At 40.6% G+C, this 26,195-nt stretch overlaps 1 protein-coding gene across 1 annotated transcript in view; it reads left to right on the top strand.

The window, feature by feature from the left end:
• Positions 1–25,770, top strand: part of LOC128379599 (junction plakoglobin-like) — a 190,242-nt gene extending 164,472 nt beyond the window's left edge. The window contains exons 11-17 of the mRNA XM_053339286.1: positions 7,908–8,060; positions 11,703–11,822; positions 15,336–15,486; positions 17,506–17,627; positions 18,597–18,639; positions 23,832–23,971; positions 25,587–25,770. Of these exons, the coding sequence (XP_053195261.1) occupies positions 7,908–8,060; positions 11,703–11,822; positions 15,336–15,486; positions 17,506–17,627; positions 18,597–18,639; positions 23,832–23,968 (726 nt within the window). The 3' untranslated portion in view covers positions 23,969–23,971; positions 25,587–25,770. The remainder of the gene's footprint in view (positions 1–7,907; positions 8,061–11,702; positions 11,823–15,335; positions 15,487–17,505; positions 17,628–18,596; positions 18,640–23,831; positions 23,972–25,586) is intronic.
• Positions 25,771–26,195: the final 425 nt, after the last annotated feature.

Raw genomic sequence — 26,195 nt, 5'->3', positions numbered from 1 at the left:
AAAGGAGAGAAACTCATGGGGTTGTCCCCATCCTCCCCAGACCTCAACCCTGTTGAGAACCTTTAGAGCATCCTCAAGCAAAAGATCTATGAGGGTGGGAGTCAGTTCACATCCAAACAGCTGCTCTGGGAGGCTATTCTGACATCCTGCAAAGACATTCAAGCAGAAACTGTCCAGAAACTCACAAATTCAATGGATGCAAGAATTGTGAAGGTGATATCACAGAAGGGGTCCTATGTTAACATGTAACTTGGCCTGTTAAGATGCTTTTTTTATTGAAATAGATTTTGATTTCAGTAATTATGACCTTCTAATGCTGCAAATTCAACAAATGACCATTTTCAGTTCTTTACAACCTATAAAATGTTTTGAGACTGTGTTGTGCATAATAATTTGGAACAGTGCATTTTGAGTTTTTTATTTGTGAAAAAAATACTGTTATCATTGGGACGTTTGTTCAATAAAATTTGAATTATACTCTAACGGTTGATGACTTGAAAATTATACTGACTGTCATTCTCATTGACTATTTAGGAAAATCTGAGAAAAATATCATTTGCATAATAATTTGGAACGCGGTGTATGTATGTATGTATGCATTTTCTGTGGTGCAGGTTTTCACTGTGTATTTCAGGCAGACCTTTCTGCATCTTCTGTTTGTTGCTATCACCTGAATCCACTTGCTTGTTGACTGGTGACAGGTCCAAGCATAATGAGATGATCAATGATTAATTAATGGTCAAAAAACACACATGGGGTGAGTGTCTACAATGTGTAGGGACAAACATAATGAGTAAAGGGAGGGGTTGGTTGTCACTTCATCAGATCTCTAACCCTAACCCAGATCTCTGTAGAGGGTGCTGTTAAAAAGTGTTGGTACTGAAAGTTTCAGACTTTAGGTGAGATGTTACTTCAGAGGTCATTTCTAGAGTAAACCACTTGACATTTAGATGAGAAGATGTTTAGTGTTTTTGATGTGAAAATGTAAATATCCAACTCTTCAGTGTTTCTCTTCTGGGCTTTTTCACAATGAGTTTATAATAAAACAATCATTACCATTAAAAAGAAACCTATGATGAGAGAGTGATAGTTAGGTAGGTTTTTTTCTTAACTACACTAAAACATGTGGTTGTTGGCTTTTCTGGCAGCAAAAAAGGAATGGGAATAGGAATGTTTTTTCCTGTTTATGTTCTCTTGGTGCAGGAGATGTGTTACATTGTTGTATTCCAATGCAACTAAACATTTTGAATATTTTTTTATGACTGCCTACATTTTTGTTTTGAATGTCAAATTCTCATTAGGAGCTGAGCCCCTCTAAAGGTCTGATCCTAGTCCTACAATCGCCCCTGCTGTAAACCATCCTTTTTTTCACCAACAGTCATACTGCAAATCTATAAATCAATACGGGTCAAGGTCACAAGAGCAATATCTTTTAAGTACCCCTGTTAAAAAGGCTGTGCACCATTCACTCATGCACTTCTTGTTGGATTTAGGTCAGGGGTGTCAGCACGTGATTTGTAGGTCTTGATAAGACAAATAATTGAGTTTTGGTTTGATCTCTCTACGACATTCCTATCAGGCATAGTGGCCATTTTAGTGTTTCTAGGTGGCGCTAGAGAGTTCGACGTTGTTTGTTTTTCCATTTTATTGAATTTTTCGCCAGACCTGATGTGCGTTCTAAATTTTGTGAGTTTTGGAGCAGGTTTAGGGGGTCAAATTAAGGCTCAAAGAGACGGTAGAATAATAATTAAAGCTGCAAGCAGCGATGAACGGGCCCTAGCCCCCCTACGCATGTCGGGCTGCGGCTCAGTCAGTGAATATAGCATCACCAAGGTCCAGGCCTGGACTGGGACAAAAATTCGGCCCTGGACTTTTTGGTTCAGACCGGCCCACTACAATCCATGCTCAGATACTGTGCCAACTCATGTTGATGTACATTTAAACACACAAGCCCTTAATGACAGTAGTATATTGAACAATATCCCTTATATTCTGGAGACTTGAATAGGCTTGAATTAGTTTTAACTGTATCATGTGAAACTGTTGAACGAGCAATAAACCATAAACACTGACTGAAAAAAATATGTAAAGCATCATAGGCTACATATGTGTTATGGTGTTAGATCAATGTCCATCATGAACATATTAGACTATAGGCACAAAGAAAGGTGCATATTGACACTTACAACACTTTAACTTGTAAGTTAATGTCATCGGATGTCATTGTAGGTAGAAATTATCAAAAATTGTGAAAGTAGCAGATCTACATGCTCAAACCACATCACATTGCAACATGTGAGTTGTAAGCTTTAGGGCTGTGGTCAAAAAATCGATCCGCGATAAGATATCGATTCACGCTGAAAAAGCACGATATCGATCCAAAAATGTCTGGATCGATCTTTTCCAGGTGACTAAAGGCACTATTTTCTTTGACGCGCAAGGCGCACTATAAAAAGCGAGTGCCGGCTAAACGAAACCGAAACTTAAGATAGCGAGATGGCTGAAGCGGCACCACTAAAATCACCTTCTGGAATGAAGGCTGATGTTTGGCAACACTAGCCTGTCTATGCATACTGTATCTTTACCTATTAAATACATAAAAACATTAAAAGCGGAGAAAACGGTTCCCTTTCCCTCCGTCCAAAATGCTGCCATTACGATCAGCTGATAGTCAGCTGACATGACCGACTGGCCTCTCTCTCTCTCTCTCTCTCTCTCTCTTTTTCTCTCTCTCTCTCTCACGGCACCACTAAATTCACCTTCTGGAATGAAGGCTGATGTTTGGCAACACTAGCCTGTCTATGCATACGGTATCTTTACCTATTAAATACATAAAAACATGAAACGGAGAAAACGGTTCCCTTTCCCTCCGTCCAAAATGCTGCCATTACGATCAGCTGATAGTCAGCTGATCGTAATGCCAGCATTTTGGCATTTTGGCGTTTTATTTTTTTTTCAATCAAGCCATCTGTTACATGAACAACCTGTAAATGGCATTTCACAAGTATCTGGTTGTCAAAGACTGGGTACAGGGGGTTCTTGTAGTTTTCCAATATAGAGGGCCACTTAATTTTAATTTATTTATATTTTATTTGGTCATTGTTGTTTAGTTCTGGTCATTGTTTTAATGCCATGGATATGTTACTGAAATTTCAAATAATACTTGGATTTTTGTCTAAAATAAATACTTGATTCTTGACTCTTCTCTCTCTGTGTCCCTCTTACACGTACACAATCACAAACACATGGGACAGTATTTATTTGCATTATGTCTGTAAATAGATCGATATCGGATCGAATCGTGGATCGAATCGGATCGTGACCTTACGAATCGGAATCGGATCGATCCAGGAAATTCGGATCGATTCCCAGCCCTAGTAAGCTTGCACATTTGTAATTATGTGGCATCCTTTGATGAAAATAGTGGTTAAGTGGTTAATAAAAGCAACTAATCAATTAATCAGGATAGTATATGAATATGGTTATTGTTTTCTAATACTTTAGATAACTAGATTTAGGCCTAGTTGTAACACACCACACTATGCAGAGTTTGCTATTTATTATGTCAAGTAAAGTTCATAGACAGTTAGTAACCATTCTGAACATTTAATGAGTGTTTATCCACACCATGCTGCAGGCACACACCTGCTTAAAACTCTATCACCACTTCCACATGGCGGAGAGTCTTCCTCAACCTCCTGCTCCTGCACCACCATGGCCGCGGGAGCCTCACTTGACTCACTGTCCGACACCTGCTGCTGAGAGGGACCCACTCCTGAAGCCGCTCCGGCCACGCTGGTCCCCGCAGCAAACATTTCTGAAATTGTTTTGCTTGTAGCAGCGTCGGTTGCTAGAGCTTTTCTTTTTTTATCTCTTTGTTTTTCCGCTCCGCCTTTTCGCTTTTTAGCCGCATTGTCCATTTTGTTGTAGTAGTAGGCTATCTCTCACTATCTCTCATCTGATTGCTTGTCATCAAAGGTGATTGGACGAGGGGGGGTTGGGGGGGAGGGGGGTCAAGAACCAGCGTGGGCGGGACTCATGGGCCTCTGTAGCCTATCATAGGGCCACTGGGCCAGGTATTCTTTAGACAGACAAGCCAATGGGCCTCTGCTGTGTCTGCAGGCTGCAGCGGAGCTCTGTGGGCCGGTGCATGTCTCTGCCCCTGGGCCGGGAGAGTAACCATGGCAAGGCGCAGCAAAAACTAACTAAACTAAAAAAAAATAAAAAAACGGCAGCCACCGGCCCATTATTGACCGGCCCACCGGGAAAAGTCCCGGTACTCCCTATGGCCAATCCACCCCTGCCAAGGTCTTATGTCTCAGCTGATTTAATTTCAGGTGTAAATACTTAAGATTATGGGAGTAATTACTCAAAGAATGAAGCAAGTGACTTCCTGTTGCCAGTAGGTGGCGCTATGACTGTCACTAAATATGAGACTGTACATGTGTTCAGACCAGGAATCTGAACAAACATATTAAATTTGGAAAAGCTCAGACCATGTGGAGTCAAGTTATGAGGGTTTGAAATTTCATGGTGAGACATCGAAATTTGCCGCGTCACCATGGCAACCAGGAATGACGGGCGAAAAAAGCTTTTGATAACTTTTCATCTCCAATGTCTCAAGATTCTGTGTGAATTTAAAGTGGAAGGGATGAAATCTCTAGGACTAGTTTGTTAAAATATAAGGCCTGGAAAGGACCAAAAAATTTACCAAAATTGAGCATTTTTTCCAAGATGTTGGACTTAGGGTATGGGTCCAAATTCCGTTTTTGTGCGTCTGGAGATGATACATAAACCTGTCGAATTTCATTCTTCTATGTCAATCAAGAAGGCTGAGGTTCAATTTTGAAATATTCAAGGGGGCGCTATTGAGCCGTTTAGTCACGGCCATCCCATTGAAGTATATAGGATGTTAAATGAACCAACTCCAGACGTGTGTGTTGAGTTTCGTTACCGTGGAGGCATCCTTTACCCCTGAAAACTGTAATTATATTTCATGCCGTTGAATGTGTTGTCATGGCAACAGTAGATTCTGTGTGGATTTGAAGTGGATGGGATGAAATCTCTAGGACTAGTTCGTTCAAATATGATGCCACAATCTGCATTAAAATCAATAATTTAATTCAAAATGGCCGACTTCCTGTTGGTGTTAGGGTATGTGTCCAAGAGACTTTTTGGTGCGTTTTGACATGATGAACATGTGTACCAAGTTTCGTTTCTCTATGTCAATCTGTGGCGAGGGGCTCGATTGTATTGATTTTGCAGGTGGCGCTAGAGAGCCATTTTGCCACACCCATTCATGAAAACCATAAAATATCAACATTTTCGCAGGGTCTGGCTTGCAAGCAAACTTTGGTGACTTTTGGGGCACATTTAGGGGGGCAAAAAGGCCGTTACTTTGTCACAAGAAAAAACAAAGAATAATAATCTTGACAGATACAATAGGGCTTCGCGTTGGTCAGCGCTCGGGCCCTAATAATCTTGACAGATACAATAGGGCTTCGCGCTGGTCAGCGTTTGGGCCCTAATAATCTTGACAGATATAATAGGGCATCGCGCAGGTCAGCGCTCGGGCCCTAATAAACGACACAAAAACAATAGGGTCCTTGCCTCCAGGCAAGGGCTGGACTCCTCTGGAGTCCTCGCCCTCTTGCCTTTCGGCTCGGTCCTTGGTCCTCGGACATTTTTTGTTTGTCAATTTTGACATGCAGAATTCTACAGACACTTTTCACATGCATACAGAAAAACACTAAAATATTCATGTAAAGCAGGGTTTGACAGATACCTATTGATAATGTTCAAAGGGGTGCATTCAAACATTTTTAGCACCTTAAATCCAAGCTGAGCCAAGATAAGAGCAGCTCGTGCTGAAACTCCCCCCACTCAGCCACACTCCAACCGTTCTCACACCAACACTGCTTTCCAAACACCAATCATAATAAACCAAATTATAAAACGGTGTAAAGAAACTAATGTGGAACATTGGAAAGAGGAAACTAAAAGCCAACTGCCTACTGTCAGACATAGAAAGCAGTTTAAGTGTTTAACAGGTGAATATGAGACATATTCAATGAATACAAAACATTTACTTTCAACAAATTCAAATCTGTAATTTCAGATTTCAAAATGCCCAATGACCTCTCAAAATTAAAAATTACTCTTTGGAAAAGAGACAATATCGTGGTGCCCAATGTGTATCAACACAATTTGACATGCATGCATGCACACTCGCGCGCACACACACACACACACACACACACACAAAGCTTTGGCAATATTGTTGTGACATTCATGTTAGTTGATGTTTTAGTTGACTTCAGTTGTACTGCTCACTGCTTCCCCCTGCTGGGAAGGTCAACAACAGGCTGTATTTCTTAAGATAGGTATCCAAATGCCAAAGTTTCTGAGTGCAGACTAAAATGTATTTAGTTGTAATTTATTTTTTAATTGAACACTTGCATTGAACAGTTTGGTAGCGTTGTCATTTTAAAATAACAATGTTTCATATTCATTTTACTGTGCAGACATGAAAGGTATCAATCAAGGGTATTTCCTAAAGTGTCAAACTATGCATTTCACTAGTTTTCTCATTGACATTTAAAAAAAAAAAAAAAAAAAAAAAGTTTTTGTACAACAATGGCTTCCTATGGCACGATGTAACAAGATTCATCAGGTTTTGGATTCATACACAATGCATGTAATGGAAATAAAAATGCATAATAGGAAAATATAAGATCAGAATTGGGAGGTGGGAGGGAGGCATATGGGATGGATGAAGCAGTGAAGGAAAAAGAATGTTGTGCCACTCCTAAATGTTTAAAGTATCCACAGATATGACGTCATGATATTGTCTTTATCATGTTTTCTGCTGCCTGGCTTTCTAAATATCCTTGAGTTAAATATAAACCAGACTTGTTCAATACCACGGCTCGATATCTTTTGTATTTACTGAATACCAGTGTCAATGCAACACTGGATTTTCAGTTAGTCTGACCTAATGGCTAGTGGATGTGCTGTGCTCTCTTGCCAAACTACCTGTACTGTGTGGACTCAACACATTTTTACTGAGAGTGAAAACAGATGTTCTTGGGTCAGTAGTCACACCTCTAACACATAATCTTTATTGTAAGGGTATTTCAATGACTATACTTTCAACATGGAGCAGTTATAAAGTAAAATTCTCTATATGGTCAGATGCCACCACAACAATGTTTACTCAAGCTCCATTGGAACTAGATTTTCTGTGTGTGGGGCTGGTGTGCTGATTTTAAAATCACTGACCTGCTGCTCACAACCACCCCAGTAATAATTACAGTTTTAATAATTTGTGATAACCTACTGTTTTTCAGTGAACTCACCAGGATAATAATGGGTCATTTTGGAACCTAAAAACAGTATTTGTTGGCCAGAGACTTTAGAAACCCTCACCTAAACATTTCCCCACAAAGATTAATTTGTAATGTGTTTACATTTTTTTAGAAGCAAGCTTTTCACTGATGCTATTCTCCCGGAAGTTTCTTCACGGCTTCAGTCTTTGCAAGTAGGCCTTCAAAAGTAAAATTTGGAGTTATTCTCAGCATTTTGCTGGTGTTATAGTGAGAAAGCACTGAGCTCTTGTGGATGTCTTCTCAGTAGTGATTGCAGGTCCTGTCCACAGAAAGCTGTTAGATCTTTTGGCTCTCATCCCCGTGGTTTCCTTTGATGTGATGCATCACTGACTGGTTGATATACATGAGCAAAGTCCATGCAGTTTGCAGAAATTCAAAACAGTAACTGTACTGCCATTTGGAGCCTCTGCATGCAGAGTTACAGTTAGAGTTGACTCACAGAGAGCCTAAAATGTCCTGTTGAGGTCTTTGATGTCTCTGTTCCCTCTGACCTCACTGACCTCTCTGTACTCTCTTCAGGCTACAGTTGGCCTGATCCGGAACCTCGCACTGTGCCCGGCCAATCAGGCACCACTGAGGGAGGCAGGTGCTATTCCACGTTTGGTCAACCTGCTGCTGAAGGCTCACCAGGACACGCAGAGACACGCCTCCTCTGCTCAGCAGACTTACCAGGTGGAGCACACACACAAACACAGATGTTTGTTTCCCTGAACACATATTTTACCAATTGGAGATGTTCTGTACAAACAGATCTTACACACCAAAGCTCAACTGAATCAACATCATCACTTACTAAGTAGCTTTTAGCACTGGCATCATATTACCAATGTACCAACATTCACCTTTCAGCTCAGCTGTGATAAACAGTATGTTACTTCCTTGTTTGCCACAAAAATAATCCTATACATCTCTCTACTGAACTCAAAGTAACATTGTGAACCTGCAACAGACTGAACAACAGCATGGAAGTGAGTGCATGCATGATACGTCTCTGAACAGTGATGGGATTGCTTTGTTAAAAAAACAAAAAACAAATGAACTCCATAGAACTGTTAGAATCAGCAAAGTGATCAATCATCAGCCCCTCTGGTACCAGCTGTGTAACAGACAAACTCTCACACCATTATTGAGGATGTTTTGATATACAATCAACTCTATAAGAGCTAACTCAATATTGGCTAAGAACATGTTTTTTTTCTTTCTGCTTCAGTATGATATAGTCAATGAAACCACTGAATCTTGGGCAAGGAAAAGTTACATTTTCATGTGCAGTCTCACAAATGATGCCAGTCTTAAAGTGATTTTATATACTTCTAAATCTTTTTATCCTCCACAGGGTTTTTACAATTGTTACAAGTTGGATTCAGCAAACTCTTTTAACTCCACTAACTTCTAAGATCACTTGTTTGAACTTGTCGTATGCCACTGGTTCAGTAGGTGCACATTAGTGAGATTTGATTATGAACATGATGGACAACCCAATGTAAAGTGGTGTAGCTCAAATGTCCAGTAAGGTGGCGTGTAGGCAGACTCAGCAGACATTTTGAGTTCTCAGAGGTGAAGATTTATTTACAATGCTCTCCATTACACATGTAGCTCAGCCAAAAAAAGAAAGAAAATGTGTTCATAATAAATCAAACAAAAGCACATATTTGTGACAGCATGGACTCCATTCTCCCTCCCGTGCCAAAACCCCAACTGACTTTATAGGCAAGGCAAATTTATTTGTATAGCAACAAGGCAATTCAGAGTGCTTTACATAAAACATAAAATGCATCAAGACAGGATATAAAAAACATTTAAACACAATTAAAAATAATAAATTGGAGACAGCCAGCCAGCACCATATCAATTAAAGGGGACCTAGACAGTAACCTTAATACAAGGAAATCGAATTACATTTCATCTCCCTTAGTTATCGTTATTATATTACTCCAGAATGCATTAAAGAAACAAAAGAAACATTATTGCAAAAAGGGAGAACCCCTCCAATTGGTTTAGCCCAGTTATGTCAGCATGACATCACCTATACCATAAAAATCAGGAAATGCGGGGCCGGCCCCTCCCAAACAATAATCCTGAATGGTGAACAAAGGAACAAACAACTGCACAATATTCAAACGTGCAACACAATGATGATAACTAAAACTAACTAATATACTTTGATGTAAACTGTATAACACACAAACCTGTAATGTTGCAATACTAATGGTAAATTATAGCAAAATGAACAAATGAAGAAAATGATATGGTATAATGTATAAGATAAACATGTGAGGGACAAGTGGTGTATAAAGGAGAGTTCTCATCCACTTTGTCACAACCCCAAACTGTTCTGTCTGTTCTGATCCGTTTGCAAATTTATTCACAAAAGAAGTGCTTTACTGCTGAGCAGGGACATGCACATGATTATAGAGGGACAGGGGCTCAAACTCAAAAAAGGGCAGCATGTGCGCATCAATTTTTTTTTCCGGTCCTTTACACAATATGGAAATTAATGTAAAATTAAAAAATAAAGTGCTAATAGAAAGCTAACTACTTAGCTGTGTGTCCTGTGTAGGTGAAAGTGATATGCAATTGCCATTTCTTTTGTGTCAACAAATTATTGTCAACATGAGTTCATTCAAATTATCAAAGTCACAATAAACTTTATATCTAAACCTCAGACCTGTACTTCAGAGGCCTGTACTACGAAGCTGGATTAACCTATCCAGGACATCTCTCCGTTACCTGGGTTGACTTAACCAGATCTTCGCAGTCCAGGATAAGCGGTACTACGAAGCTGGTTATCAACTCGGTAATTGAACCCAGGGTTTTCCAATCTGGATCTCTGCGCGTTCACATAAAGGGGAGGTGTTTGCAGCGTCTGACCAATCACAAACATGCAGAAACCCTGCAGAGCAGACTACTTTACCATGGAGGAGCAGACAATTATTCTTCAACAATATGAAGAATTCAAACACATCATCCAGGCCAAAAGCAACACTGTTGCTGCAGCAAAAGCCAGGAAGGAATGCTGGCAGAAAATTGCCGACTCTGTTAATGTTTAAATTCACGAGATCATACAATATTAATTTATCAGACAATATAAACGGACACTCTGATCACACAATGCCACTTTATTACAGACGTTTGGGGCAGATCGCTTCCTCAGTGCCCTATTTTCGTCAATTTTTTACAATTACAATAAATAAATACAGTTATTATGCTCCCTGACACTTTGATCTCAGGATGTCAAACCTACAGAATAATATCCCCCACGTGCCTCAATGATTATTTTTTAAATATATATTTTGGCCAATTAAAAAATTGCATCTATCCCTAAAAGCTCATTCTCTCCTAAGCGCTCCTCTCGCGATCCGCGCACCAATGTTGACAGCCAGGATCTTTTAAGAATGGGCAGGTCATCTTTTAAGAGAACTGATTGGTCAGGAGGTGGTGCTTTTGTACTCATTGATCTCTTATCCAGAACATAACCTGCTCCGGAGCAGGTTAGCCGTTCAGCATAAGTTACCATGGTGATTTACCCCGGTAAGAAGTGAACCAGCTTCGTAGTACGGAAAACCCAGGATTAACCCTGAAGTTACCTCGATAAGAGAAAATCCAGCTTCGTAGTACAGGCCTCAGACCTGTAGTGAGGGAAATATGATCCGTAAACACGCTGCATTTTATTTTGAAAATTAACTGTGTTTTATTTTGTATTTTGGACACGATTTCCTGTCCCACACAATCTGCTCTCTGCTGAATTGACGTCCAGCAAAAATATAAGCTGACACATTGACTAAAATAGAGCATTTTTCTGAAATATTACCCATATTTAAGCACGTTGAATAAGTGGACGGCGACTAGTTAGACCAAAACACACAGGTTCAAGTTGCTCCACTGTCACATCTCCTCAGTTATCCATGGGGCAGCAGGCAGCTGCTTCTCACCTTCTCTCTTTCTCTCTGGCGGCTCTGTGACCAAGCGGAGCCACAACGGACAGAGAAGCAGCAGGCTCAACACACACAACAACCCTGTATTACAAGAAAATGGGTATGGTAGAATACCGTGGAGTTTTTGTACCACCGTTTTTTTTTTTTTACATTCCTAACAGGAATTTATTAATGTTATTTAAAACAAAAAAAACGGACAAAACACACACACAGAGGGCACTTTTTAATACAAGGCAAAAAGGGCAGGGGCTCACCCCTAGGGCCCCATGTGTGCACGTGCCTGCTGCTGAGCTTCAAGTACCGCTGTCTGAACCCAACAGCTGAAGCAGTGTTAGGTTATCTGGTCTATTTCTGTCTTTCTGTCTGTATCTGTTATCAGGATGGTGTTCGTATGGAGGAAATAGTTGAAGGCTGCACAGGGGCACTTCACATTCTGGCCAGAGACCCAATAAACAGAGGAGAGATTGCCAGCATGCAGACCATACCACTGTTTGTGCAGGTACACTCACTGCATGAAAAACAGAATTTTCAGGCCCTTGAATGCTCACCGTGAAACACGATTTTTAACTCTCTTTAAAGTACTGCAGTCACTGAAGATTATATTTTCATGTGGTGTGTGTGTGTATATATATATATATATATTAATCTTTGTCACACCCGGAGCAAGTGAGGGAGCAGTGGCTGGGTCTGGGGTAAGGGTTCCAGGGAAGGTGGGTGCAGCAAGGTCCAAAACGGGAAGGCAGTGCACAGGGAGCTGAATCCAGTGGACAGAGGCAGGACAGCAGCAGGTGGAGTAGGCAAAACTGTAGGGAACAGGAGAGAGCGGTTACTGTACACCAGAGGAAATCTTCACAAGGCAAAAAAACATGAGAAAACAGGAGGTGTGCAGCCGAGCGTTACCACATGAGTAGCAGTAACTATCTGGCAGAGGGTGGAAGGATGAATCAGGTCTTTATACTGCAGCTGATGACTCTGATGAGCATCAGGTGTGCCAAACCTCCACCACTGGGCCTTGCCTCTGCCAATTGGAAACAAAGACAACCAGGGGAGGAGCACAAGGGGAAGAGACAAAGACAGACACTGACAGGAAACCAGGAAAACTCAAGAGGTCACAGCTGGGGCTGTGACAATCATATTATTATCTCATGGGCTACACTACAATCATTTTAATTTATTGTGGGCAAACAGACACACTTGTGAGGAACATGTTGAAAAGTAAAAGCTTTATTGAACACTTTAAAAAGAAAGGCACATGTAAACGTTTGCACTGGGAGTAGTGACTGTGACTATAGCAGCTCACTGCTCACACCCCCTCTTTCTGTCTCTCTCTCACAGCCTGACCACTGATATGTTTTCATTTTAAAACTCATAACTTTTGCCACTTTTATGCCTAGCATCCACACAACTCCAGCATTTTGAGACCCCTGAAACAGAGATTGTGTCTATTCTTGACAGGCGGAAATAGAGACTTTTGAAAAACGATAATGCAAATACCCATGGACTTTGAACGAGATGTTGATAGCACCGGGTGTACAGAAACTGTAAGCATGCGTAAGAAGTGACAAGGCAGTGTTTGTTCCCCCTCCGCCTTCCTTCAAACTGGGGTCCAGTTCCTCCGGCTACATATGACATCATCTGCCCCATCGGTGAGATTCAAATGCTGGTCACTTCAAGTTATCCCCCCTAGATGGTAGTGAGGGCTGTGCTCCCATAAAGATACGTGTGTGGGTAATATGTATTTGATGGCATTTTGTCGGAATGACATGCAGACATCATCCACAACAGCAGAGAAGCAATTCTGAGATCCCCAAACTGGACACTCTCCTCCCCCCGGGTGCGCCTTGAGATCCTGTCCATGAAAATTACAAACAGGATCGGAGACAAGGCAACCCAACACCCACTGAGAACAGGTCTGACTTACTGCCGAGGATGCTGACACAGCTCTCACAGCAGTCGTATAGGGACCGAATGGCTCGCAGCAGCGATTCACATTCATACACCGTTGGCGCAGCAACGGGAGCAATTAGGGGTTAAGTGTCTTGCCCAAGGACACACACTCGATATGTGGACTGGAGGAGCCGGGAATCGAACCACCAGTCTTCTAATTGGAGGACCTCCTCCTACCTCCTGAGCCACAGCCGCCCCTGGTCCACTGTTCCACGGCCAGGAGAGAATCTGCATTGTTCCTCCTGAATCAAAGGTTCGACAATCGACTGGAGCTTCCTTTCCAGCACCCTGACATAAGCCAGTAGTGTGATCCCCCGTTAGTTAGAACACACCCTCTGGTCGCCCTTTTTAAAAATGGCCTACTTGGCCATCCGGTACCTGTCTGCTGCTTCCAGAGACTCCTGGGCCAGCCAGGACCCAAAGGCCTCCTTCTTCAGCTTGAGGGCCTCCTTAAGCACCAGTGTCCACCAGTGGGTTCACCGGTTGCCACCTCGACAGGCACCGACGACCTTCAGGCTACAACTCTGAGCAGCCGCCTTCTTCAACTCTGAGGTCTTGAACATGGTCCACTCGTACTCTATGCTCTCACCCTCCCCAGGAATGCAGGAGAAGGTCCTCCGGAGGTGGGGGTTGAATACCTCACATACGGGGGCCTCCACCAGACGTTCCCAGTTCAGCCTCGTTTAGGCTTCCCAGGTCTGTCCGGCAGCCTTCCCTGCTACCTGACCCAACTCGCCACCAGGTGGTGATCAGTTGACAGCTCTGCTCCTCTCTTCACCCGAGTGTCCAAAATAATACGGCCTTAGGTCAGATGATACAACTACAAAGTTGATCATCAACTTTTGGCCTCAGGTCCTCTGGTACCACGTACACGTATGAACACCCTTATATTCGAACATGGTGTTTGTTATGGCCAATCCGTGGCTAGCACAGAAGTCCAACAACAACTCACTGCTCGGGTTCAGATCGGGCAGACCATTCATCCCAATCACTTCCTTCCAGGTTTCTCCATTATTGCCCACGTGGGCGCTGAAGTCTCCCAGCAGCCGCACCCCTTCCAGGTGACGTTCCACGTTCCCAGAATCACTTAAGACACTGAGGAGCCCAATGCCCGATTGGCATTGCACCCAACCCCAGACTTAATCCCTGCAGGTGGTGGGTCTACAGGGCGGCAGCTCCATGTTATTTCTTCGGGCTGTGCCCGGCCGTGCCCCATGGAAGGACCGGCCACCAGGCGCTCGCTGGCAAGCTCCCCTCCCAGGCCTGGCTCCAGGAGGGTGCCCCGGTTTCCCTATTCCGGGAGAGGTTCCTGTAACCCTGTGTTACCACTTCATCTGGGGTTCTTTGAATTGTTCTTAGTGCCTTGGGAGACCATACCAGGGGCTAATGCCCCCGACAACACAGCTCCCAGGGCAAACCCCACCATCATGATAAGGTGACGATTCTCCTCTAGTCTGCTTGTCAAAATTTCCTTGGGCAAGATACTGAACCCAAACTGCTCCTGAAGGCTGTGCCATCAGTGTGTGAATGTGTGTGTGAATGATTAGCTGCTCCTGATGAGCATGCACCTTGCATGGCAGCCTGCCATCAGCATATGAACATGTGTATGAATGGGTGAATGTGTCTTTTAGTGTACAGGGGCAATGAGTGGTCAGAGGACTAGAGAGGTGCTATATAAATGCTGTCCATTTGCCTTTAGCTTTCCTGTTCTTCTCCTTCTTATCTAACTTACAAACATGAACAACTTAGCATGTTGGATGAGCAACCAAACCATCATCGTGGAAAAGTGCTAACTTCAGGCTATAGATAATTAGCTGCTCAGCTGCACCATGATAAACAGCATATAAACATACATGCAAAATTCAAAGCATGAACTTTTTGCTGTACATTGCTAACTTAATTAAATGGAAAAAACAGTGATGCTGACCAGACTGAAAATTCTTACAATCAAGATATGGTTTTTTTATTGAAAGACAAAGATGTCGGCCGTATATTCTGTACTGTTTGGTCTACACCAATCTCTAAGGTCTCAGGGTTGTGTGTGTGTTTGTGTATGTGTGCCCAGCTGCTGTACTCATATGTGGAGAATGTGAAGCGAGTGTCATCGGGTGTCCTGTGTGAGCTGGCCCTGGACAAGCAGTCTGCAGAACTCATCGATGCAGAGGGGGCATCAGCACCACTTATGGAACTACTCCACTCCAACAACGAGGGAATTGGTATGTCTGTTTCCCTCTCTTCTCTCTTTCCTATACTCACAAACACACATGCACGCACGCACACACACAGAATAAGAGCTATTCCTGCTCAAGAGATACTTGTCAACTGACTCCAATATATGCTGTTTAATACTGGGTGGATTGATTTTATTTGATTCTCATGCAATTATTTTGATAGATTTTAATTCAGTTTCACTTTGATAAAATGTATGACAGACCTGAAAAGCTTCAAAATAAAATAAATTAATTAAATTTTAAAATATTTAAAATATCTTTATATCTTTGTGGTTCAAAGTTGTTCATAACAAAGACTTGTTCTTTACTTGGTGACAGCAAAGATGTGGTTGCATCATAATCTGAAGTTTTCACTATACAATGATTATGAAAAAGATCTCACCATAAAGATGATATTGTATGAAATAATAAAGACTAATTTCATCAGCAAGCCTTTGGGGTGGATTATTTCAGTATGAATTCATGATCTCTGATTATTTGTTCAACGTAAATTCAGAAAATAAAAGGACATCTATCTATCTATCTATCTATCTATCTATCTATCTATCTATCTATCTATCTATCTATCTATCTACTGTATCTATAAATGACAGCAACGTCTGACTGTCTGTTATTCGCATATTCGCCGTTCATCCAATTGATTTCAAACGTGACAGATGTCTTGCTACGTGCAGTGCAGTGCCAGCTGTAAGTGCAGTGCCAAGTTTGACATTGTTTGGATAAGAAATGTCAAAGATATAGATAAATATATGGGTAAAAGAAGCACACATTTGCTGTTGGCGCTCTAGCTGCTGGCCACTCGCCCTCTCACACAGCACACTGAGCACAGTGCAGGACCAGAGTTAGAGAGTTAGAGAGGGTATAAGGCAGCGGAGCTTTAGCAGCTACAATGTGAAATACACTTCAGACCCTCAAAAAAATGGATGAAACTGAAAACACTTGGAATAGCCCAGGCTACTTTGTAGTAAAAACACATGCAGACATCCCAACTCTCCCGGAAGTTCCGTGAATCTCCTGCATATTGATAGCGGCTCTTTGACCCCTGCATATGAGACACAATCTCCTGGAATCTGGAGAGAGAAAGCAAGAGTGTGCTGTAGAGAGTGACTGTGCGTGTGTGTGACTATCAATGCAGCACGTGAGAGCATAGCGTAAAACCAAACCATTACAAGTCCCTTTGGCAGCTGATGAAACTGAAAAGGCATGTGTATTGCCGGCTGGCAAATCATGACTGCCATCTGCTGGAATTCATTATAAGTGAGACTGGAGTTTCCCTGAGAACACATAGGCACATTTCGCAAATTGCAAATTGCCATCTATATTGTAAAAAGGCTGCCACAATTGTACATCCTTAAATTTTACAGATTACCCACAACTTTTGAGCTTTTACTTTCTGTGGCCTGTTCAAATCTTTTACTGTAATTTAGCCAATTATTGATCAATACATTGTATCACATTAGTGTCGAAGTTTAACAAATAATACATAATCATTCAAACAGTCAATCAACTTTTTTTTCATTCATAAAAATGTAAAAACGTTGACATCAAGCCACAAAAGTAGCTTCCTGCACTGAAGGTTAACCCAGCAAAGCACTTTGAAGTAATAATTGAGGATTTGAATATGATATGGACAATCATACAGTATGTTCATAGCCCTGATCACACCTGAGGCTATGTTTTTATGGGTCCCTTGCTTCCAATGAATGCTACAACATAGTATTTAGTATGCTTCCAGCTTGGTGTTCTTACTTTTTCTGCTTCAACATGACAAGAAGGCCGTTACAGCTGCAGATTGATGCTCGTTTTTTAGTATTTTTTCAGTATTTCAAAAGTAATTAACACACACGGTCAATGATATGTCTATGCTGTAACTCTGCTTTATGTAAGCATTATGTGTGCATGTATATATATGTGTGTATATGTTGTTCTTTTAATCCTTCAGAGTGGCTGTTCCACTTGAATCTGTTGAAAAAAATCAAAAATGACTTTCATGTGTTCCTACAGCCACCTACGCTGCAGCAGTACTATTCCGAATTTCAGAAGATAAGAGTTCAGACTACAGGAAGAGAGTGTCAGTGGAGCTCACACATTCACTCTTCAAACACGACCCTGCTGCCTGGGAAATGGTAAGAGCCTTGTGTGTATGTTTGCCATGACACAAAAGCTTGACTTTAACATCACCCAAAGTAGACACTGCAAAATGGTAAAAATACATTTTTAAAAAATCATAAAAATATGACTACTCATATGATAAAAGTCTTGTCAAAGCAGTGGGATCTATAAACAGAAACTAATCATTTGACGAGTTCAGGTCCAGGTTTCAGAACAAGGCATCATCATGAAACTGCTCCAGCCAACACATTTATAAAAAAAATACACATTTGAATAGTAATTTCAGCATTCAATTGTTGTTATTTTTTATTTCTGGAATTCTTTCCAACAGTCCTACTTGTTACCTGTTAAAAAATGTAGTCTGTAACATAATCCAAGTTTTACAATATTAAAGTAATGTAACTTGATTACTTTCTTATTTTTGGTTGATGTCAATACTAAATATGCAATAATAAAGACATAGGGCAGTGGACATTAGAGAAGTAATAGCATCTAATCTATAAGGCACCCACAAAGGGTGAAATGTCGCTGCTGTATGTAAATGAGGTAATATTGATACATTTGGCACAAGATTGGCCCATTTCTATGCAAATAAGCATAATTGCAAAAATTGTCTAATTCACAAATGTGAGGTGTGTGTTCAGAATTGGTGTTGACAGCACAGTGCTGATGGAGTATGTGGTTAATCCATCAGGGCTGCTTTATTACAAACAATCCCACATAGTTGGATAGTTGTTTTCTGGTTGTGGGACAGCAGTTTGCATCAATTCAGTACAATGACCCAGTCATGATTAAAAATTTACTTAGATACTACCTCCACATTCACTTTTTCATACTGATTCCAGTTGTTCAGTGGACTGCTGCTAACTTTGTATAAGAAAGGCTCTCTTTGTTCAGTGGAAGTGATTAGAAAGGTTTGTAAACAATGTTTCCGTTGCAATGGACAAAATCATTGATCATACTGTTTGTCTCTGTCTCTCCAGGCTCATACTGCAGTTCCACTGGAGCCCACATATCTTGCTGATGGTGAGTCCACTGATTTATAGGAAAATACTCCCAGAACTCCCTATTTAATTAAAACTATAACACAGCTTGTTTTGAAACGATATATTCAGGGATATATTCAGATAATTTCCATGTCTTTATTTATATTCTAGATCTCTACTGTAATATCTGTGCATGATTTACAGTTTAAAAAACTTTTATCTTATACTGGGCCCGCATGCAGCCCTTCAGTTCAGCCTGAATGTCTGAATTCACTTTACACAGTCTTTTACAAAAGAAAAGGAATATCACTGGACACAGTCTAGTTCTGTTGCAAGCCAAATTTCAGACAGAAAATATATAAATATATAATATGAATATAAGGGCTGTCAGCATTAACGTGTTAATCACGATGTAAGGGCCGAGCATAACCATTTTATGTATTTTTTAATCGCTCTTCACTGACTCACTCACTGTTACAGATTGCTGTTATAATGGACCTCTGTAAACTGTGCACAGTGCACAGCATGTGTTCATATGGTAGGAGTCTTCCTGCTGCTGCACATCTGCATACATTTGCAGAACTGTAGAATTCAAATGGGATATTTTCCCCATTTTGTCCAGTCTTTGAGTTTGTGTACCCCACACCTCGCTACCATATAATGCAAAGTGTTAAGTGGGTTGATGAACATTTTAAGTCAGGTTATAATTGGAGGATAGAAAGCCCCTTTTGATTTGTCTTTTAGTTAACTCACAGCCAAGCTAAAATTTCCTGTGTTTGAAAGTTCTGCTCGACAGCTTCTGGTTGTGACATTGGTATAGTTTCTCTGTAGCTTGGACCTTTTCTGAAAAATGAGCGCATACTGGGTTTTGGTTGGTTGACTGCCAGGGCTCAGGGTACAAATCTGTTATTGCGTAATGTACTGTGCTACTGCCAAAAGAAGAGCTGCTGGTGTAACAGCCAATCACCAATCATTCTCTATGTACAGACTGAAAGCCTGGCAGCGCTGCACTTTTTCTTTCCCATTTTTGTTTTTCATTGTATCATAATTATTCCTCAGGGAAAGAGTTAGACAGATAAAAACAGACATCCCACAATTATTTAAAAGACTATACAGGTCATTACAGGCTTTTATAGTCAGCTCAGACTGCTGATGAGCTGTGTCATTAGGCTCCACTTGGGCTAACACCTGGATTATAAAGGATGGGAGTGAGTCGGGGGAGCTAACCCAGGATAACCTGTGCTGTGGCTCCTAGGAAATGGTGAGTGGCAGCATTGAAGAAGCAGATGTGTCTAATTAGGGAATCACCTACTATCAGTGTGGTTGAAGAGAAGAGGGGACATGGAGATGAAGGCAGAAGATTCTCATGCCCGAAGAAGTGCATAGTCCACATTGTGTGTTCTGGTGGGTAAATGCTGTGCTGAGGCAACAGACCTGAGAGAAAGATTATCCGCTGACTCCGGGTGAGGGAGACCACCAAAAATTTAGAGCACAGCCTCCTCCAAGATCCCACACTGGGAAGATGAGGTTGAATATCAATGAGATGAGGGCTGTTTATTTGAATTCACAGTGATTGGCCACCAGGAGATGCAGTGTTGGATATCCTCCTTAAAACAGCGATCTTTTCTCAGCAGATCACTGTCTTCACAGGGTATGGCTGCTTTTTTTTGGCTAGGAGTTGTGCCAGCCGCAGCAGTCAGGTTGTATAGTTAAAAATCCAAACATCCAATGATTAAGCACTTTATACCATAGTAAAACAAAAGCTTATAATAGTATGTCATAAAATACTGACTTAAAACAAAATAAAAATGTCAATTTGTGACACAGCTTCAGTGTGGCCATTTAAGCAGAAAGTAATGGTTGCTCTATAGAATGTTGCTGTTAGGGTTCTGCAGTTATGCTGTCTGCTGCAAGTCAGGAGGGGCATCCAATGGGCTGGTGAGAATTTGTATTTTGGAGGGGTGGAGTTTGGGTTAGTAGGAAGTTATAGCTGGTCTCTGAGGCTGTTGTCCCCTCTTTCTCTTACAGCTTCTCTTACTTGGTTTCTCTTTATTGGTCAATTCTCTCTCTTTGCCACTCTGTTCCTGACACGTGACAGCTGGGGCCAGAGTTTGAGGGTTTGTAATTCAGATTGAAAGTTCTTTAAGTTGCCTTGTACCATACTTTTCCCAATGTTGGAGATGGTGATAGTTGTCATCACTATATCTTGGCCCTCATTTTCTTTTAGCTATAGTTTCCATTCATTACAAATGCCTTTTCTTTCTGCAGACAGGTGGTGAGAATGATAGCACTGTGCCATAGACTGGGGTGTACAGTGTTAGGTTGCTGACCTCTCCATTTTTATAAAGACCAGGAAACAGAGTCTTAGGTTATCTTTTCAGCAGCTTCTGTTTAAATTCTCTTCTTTGAGATTTTTGTTTTTATTTTTATTTTACCTCAGAAGGGTACTTGGATTGGGTGGTAGTTAGAAATTAGCAGTGGGGGAGTGTCTCTAATTAGATCGATCTTATTTGAAAGTAGCTGACAAGGAATGGTTTGTCATGGTTTTGTCAGTGCCACTATTAGCTTAATTTACTTCACTGTTGAAACATAATATAAGGAGAGATATTTTTTCATATTTATTTTGGGGATTATCTAGTTCCTTTTCATATTTTTACTGTACATAAATCCCCCTTTATTTCTTAGTTGATTAATGTTCTTCAATACCATGTAGTGCCCTGTTTTATCCTTGCCTCTGCTCATTTGCTCACTAATATTCACTGTACTCCTTTTGTCTTTTCTGACAAATTGTTGCTTTTTTGAGGTTGTATTTGTCTTCTTTCTCATAGCATATATGTATAAAACTTAGTAATTTCACTCCGTTTTAAACAACAGAAAGATCAAGTAATCGAGGAAAGGCATGTCCAAAAGATTCCATAAAGAGCTGTATGCCTCTAGGTTTTTGTTCCAACCAATTAAGAGCACACATGATTCGATCAATCAGCTGTCTGAAGACTGAGATCAGTTGATTAAATGAGTTGAGCCTGCTGTGCTCCTGCTTGATTGGAATTGTAGCGGAACATCTGGCTCTGATTCAAAGGAGACAGGAAGTCTGACTGGAATGCCCTTATCTGGTGAGAGTGGCACGTTGTAAATTGGGATTCACTGAAATGTAAATAGCTGCGGTCCTCCCGAATACACTTCTCTATTCCAGAGACGCACCTACACAAGGAAAAGGTGTAAATCCTAAGGATCCTAAGGATTTACACCTCAAATGAACTTTCCACCCGGAGTTAAAGACAATTATGGCCTTGCTGTTAATCTCTTTAGACATTGTGAGCAACATGTTAAATCCGTCCTGTCATCGTGTGAAGCAAAACATGAACATTTGTTGGCAAAAACTCATTCCTTTGTCTTCACCTCCAAATTAACTCTTATTTCTGCCATAATGCAGCAGACAATCAAAATACCTCTCTGAATAAGTAATAAGCCACTTGATAAATGTAATTATGTGTTTTAACTCATTACATTTCTTTGATGTCTGTTTTAATTTTTGTAATTTCATATTAATGGAACAATGCTTAAGACTATCATCTTCTGTAAGTACAAACAGTGTTAAAAGTCCGACAGGAATTCAGAAAACGTAATATCATTACCTGAGTCAGACAGACTAAGGTAAACATGGTATAATCTTGTTTATCAGAAGACCTTCAATAACTATTTCTCAAATATTATATGTGTTCCAATTGATTGTAAGTTTGTGACCTAAGAACATTTATAATAGGATGTCAATTCATGTCTGTTATGCCTGTACTAAAATGAAGGATGCATATTGTTTAACTCATACAAATGTGACAGCAGTGATGAGACATTAAAGAATTAGGTTTTACCATTTTAATTAAAATAGGCACAATTAATTCAACTTTCACCCCCTTTTTCTCTCTTCTGCTGGGAGGGGAAGAGACACACGGACAAGACCCTGATGGGCGTATCTCTCCGCCTCTCTGAACAAAAAAGCGCCCGTGTTCAAACTCTCCTCAGAGTTTATCCAGGGTTTTATCACATAGAGTTTATTTTTAGTTTAGAGCTTCATCATACTCAGTAGAGCTTCGTATCAGTATTATCTTGCATTTATCAGTTTGCTCTGTTTTCGAGTCAGTTATACTTCAGTTACGTTTTGTTACCTTTTTACTCTATCTTCGTTTTTAGTTTTTGATCGACTTATCTCATCTTATTCTACTTTTTCTTACCCAGACTACAAGTCTCAGTTTAACACCATGATTCAAAGACTCATCACTGCTTCAAAGATCTTTTTCTCTTGATAATTCAAGCCGAATTCAAGAGCTCCGTTTTGATTCTTTTTATCAAATTAGTTACGTTGATTAGCTTCGACTTTGCTGGCCAGCCCTAATTGAAGTTATTAAACGATAACTGAGTCAGCAACAGCTCATCATCACCGCCTGAGTACAACACCTCCAGAAGAGCCTTCGGAACCAGCAGCCACGCAGGCCAGCCGGACCGGGCAACAGCAGCCGAACCTGGTCCGGAGACGGAGTCCAACAAGAACCGAACCCTGCTGAACTCCGCCGAAAGGACCTCGCACCCACGCTGGCGATCAAATCTTCTGCAAAGTAGGATAAAACCACATCATAAAATACCAGGCTGGTGATAGGTGTACATCATTACTGACTAAGGCCCAAACTCCACGTATGCATTTTTTTTATTCCCAATAGAATAATCTAAATATTTACATATTTAGACATCTCATTTATCACTGCTGTGACATGAGTAGAGCTTGTTATAACCTTCCTTTGTGAATATTTACCTTCTGTAGTCCCCATGACACAACACTGACTGTTTATTAATTCATCTGCTTGAATAAATAATCTGTTAGTATTATTGACAAACTGTGTGCGTGTGCAATTTATTTCTGGTGTGAATACATTTTGGTTCCCTGACTCCTAGAATTCATGAACTTTAAGATATTTGACTGATTCAGTAAATTGACTTTAGTTAAGTCTATTTAATTGTATCTAATGAAATAATCATAATTTCCGGATCTTGCGTCCGGTGGTGCCCCTGATAACGAGTGTTTATTTAAAAGAGGGAAGAGAAGAGAGAAGATCCAAATCCGCTACAGAATGAAAACCTGCAGCCACATGAACCTTTATGGAATAGTTTGGACATTTTCGATTTAGGAGCTCTTGCAAAGTATAACTTCTCTCTCTCTATCTCTCTCTGTCTCTCCTTCAGAGTTAGATGGTTCTTACCCTCCCTATGGCTATGCTGACCTGCCTCTGGACACCATGCCACTAGACCCTGACCTCCATGAGCCCTACATCCCCGACATGACCTACGACCCAAGACAGGCTTACCCTGAACCGCTCTAACAGGTAAATATGCAGACAACACACTCTTGACATTGTGTTCTGTACAAAAAATGACAATTAATCTTATTTTAAGTGGAAAAGATTTAGGCTGAAATGTGGCACTTTTGAATATCCACACATTATGAGGAATATTGTTTTCTGCTAAACCCTCAGGGATATAATGTTTGGTTCCGTTCAGTATACAAATAGTCATATTACACTAATTAGATCACTAAATAGATTCAGCATAAATTCTGAATCTATTCTAAAGTTCAACCTTTATACAGAGGTAACCCCAGCCCTGAGGTCAGAACAATTAGAATACTGATGTTACAGATTTCAATGACTTCACCACCTTCTAATAATTTAGAAGGAAAACATACTTTTACTCCCAAAATTAATGATTAATTTTTAAGAATTAAAGATTTGTGCTGATATTAGTGTTTTTCATGAAATAAAACTGATTTTGCAGCAAAGCTGTTGTTGTGCTGTTGAATGTAATCACTATGAAACTATTACAAAATAATGTTTTATTGATCTGGTTAACGGGCTTTCTCGGTGCCGGTGCTCCCTCTCTTCATTCACTCTCAAGCGCGCTCAGCCACAGCTGCTAACATAACAGTGTCAGCTCCCTGTCCCACTGTGCCAGCGTTGATCAGGCTCTGTGAGTATACCTCTGTAGCTGTTTCTCTACCTTTTATACAGAACAGGGAGATGGAATACAGGCGCAGTATTCCCACCTTGAATGGCCCACAGTCTATGATTTACTATGTTTTTTTTTTTCTTTCACACACCGCATGTTGGCTATTACAGTACCAGGTGCTGTCTACCTTTTTTTCTTCATATCACACACAGCATGGCTATTTCAGGAAGGTGCAGTTCACTACCTGCGGCCCGTTGTAAAAAAAAAAAGAAAGGAAAAAAAAAACAGTGGGTGGGCCTGTTATTACTGTAGTAGGCCAATTTTTGCCCGCAAGCTGCCAGTCACCAACCACCGCTCTAGAATCTGGCAGCAGCATAGTGTGTCACTCTGTTGAGCTTTATCTGAATCAATGGCAACTAGATTTGCAGTTATGATGTACCAGCATATGACTCTGATAGGATTTTAACAGCTTTCACATAACAGCCACGTGGCCAGATGACCCACATGTGACCTCAGCCATTCTCAGTGCTACCATACAGAGGTAACCTGACACCTGGATTACTGAGAATCTACAGAGACATGTGCCTCTGTCGCCGGAAGTAGAAATTCCATTTCCCATCATTTTTCCCATAGATAATTACAGCTGGGAATGTTGGGTCTATTTAAATTAAAGACCATAGTCTATAGATTGTTCTATGTAAAAAGTGCCTTGAGTTAACTTTTAATGCAATTTGGCGCTATATAAATAACATAAAATTAGTTTAATTAATATTAATTAAACATTAATATAGTATCTGCTTAAACAAATCTCCCCAAGGGAGAAAATCAACCAGAGTTCAATTCAACCAAAATAAAAAGCAAAGCTCTGAAAACATCCTGTTCTAATTCCCCCCCCCCCCCCCCCCCCAATCCAGTCCAGTTAATTATCATGTTTAAGGATAATTGATATTTGGTATTTGATTTTTTTGATTTTTTTGATTTTTATTTTTTTTGTAGGAGCATAAACCAGAAATGATGGAAGAGAAACAGCTAGCAAGCAAATCACAGGAAGAATATCTTGGAAGAATGGATGGAGGAAGAAATAGATTGAAGGTTTCAATCACAAGTGGAATCAGCCCTTTCCAACAGATGGAAAATATCCTATTTGGCAATCAAGAACTATCAGAAGAGGTTTCTTATTAAAAGAGGTTCATTGTTGGTGTAAATGAAAAAAAATGTTACTTTGTTATAAAGTTTTACTTTGGGGTTGGAAGTGGTGGGGGTGTCTGAAATCTTGAGGCATTGTTACACGGGTAACTTTTTGAAGCAATCAAATTAGGCAAGAATGCCTCTCTATCATTGACTGTTGGGGAGATGTGGGTAAAGCAGTGAGTGTAACTGTTCAACAAATCCTGAGAAAATGTTTAAACTATTGATCTGTAAAGGATTTACAAGTAAGACTTTGAATTTGCTGAAATGTTATGACATCATTTTTTAAGAAGTGTCATGTCAGATGTGCCATGTTTTATTTTCTTAAATGTGGATATCACACAGAAAACAACCATACTAGTCAGTAAGAAGTTTCATAATTTAAAGTTAAGTATAACCCTTAGTTTAACAAAATGA

The sequence above is a fragment of the Scomber japonicus genome, chromosome 18, assembly GCF_027409825.1.
Source record: "Scomber japonicus isolate fScoJap1 chromosome 18, fScoJap1.pri, whole genome shotgun sequence".
NCBI lineage: Eukaryota > Metazoa > Chordata > Actinopteri > Scombriformes > Scombridae > Scomber > Scomber japonicus.
This window is presented reverse-complemented; position numbering and strand designations above follow the sequence as displayed.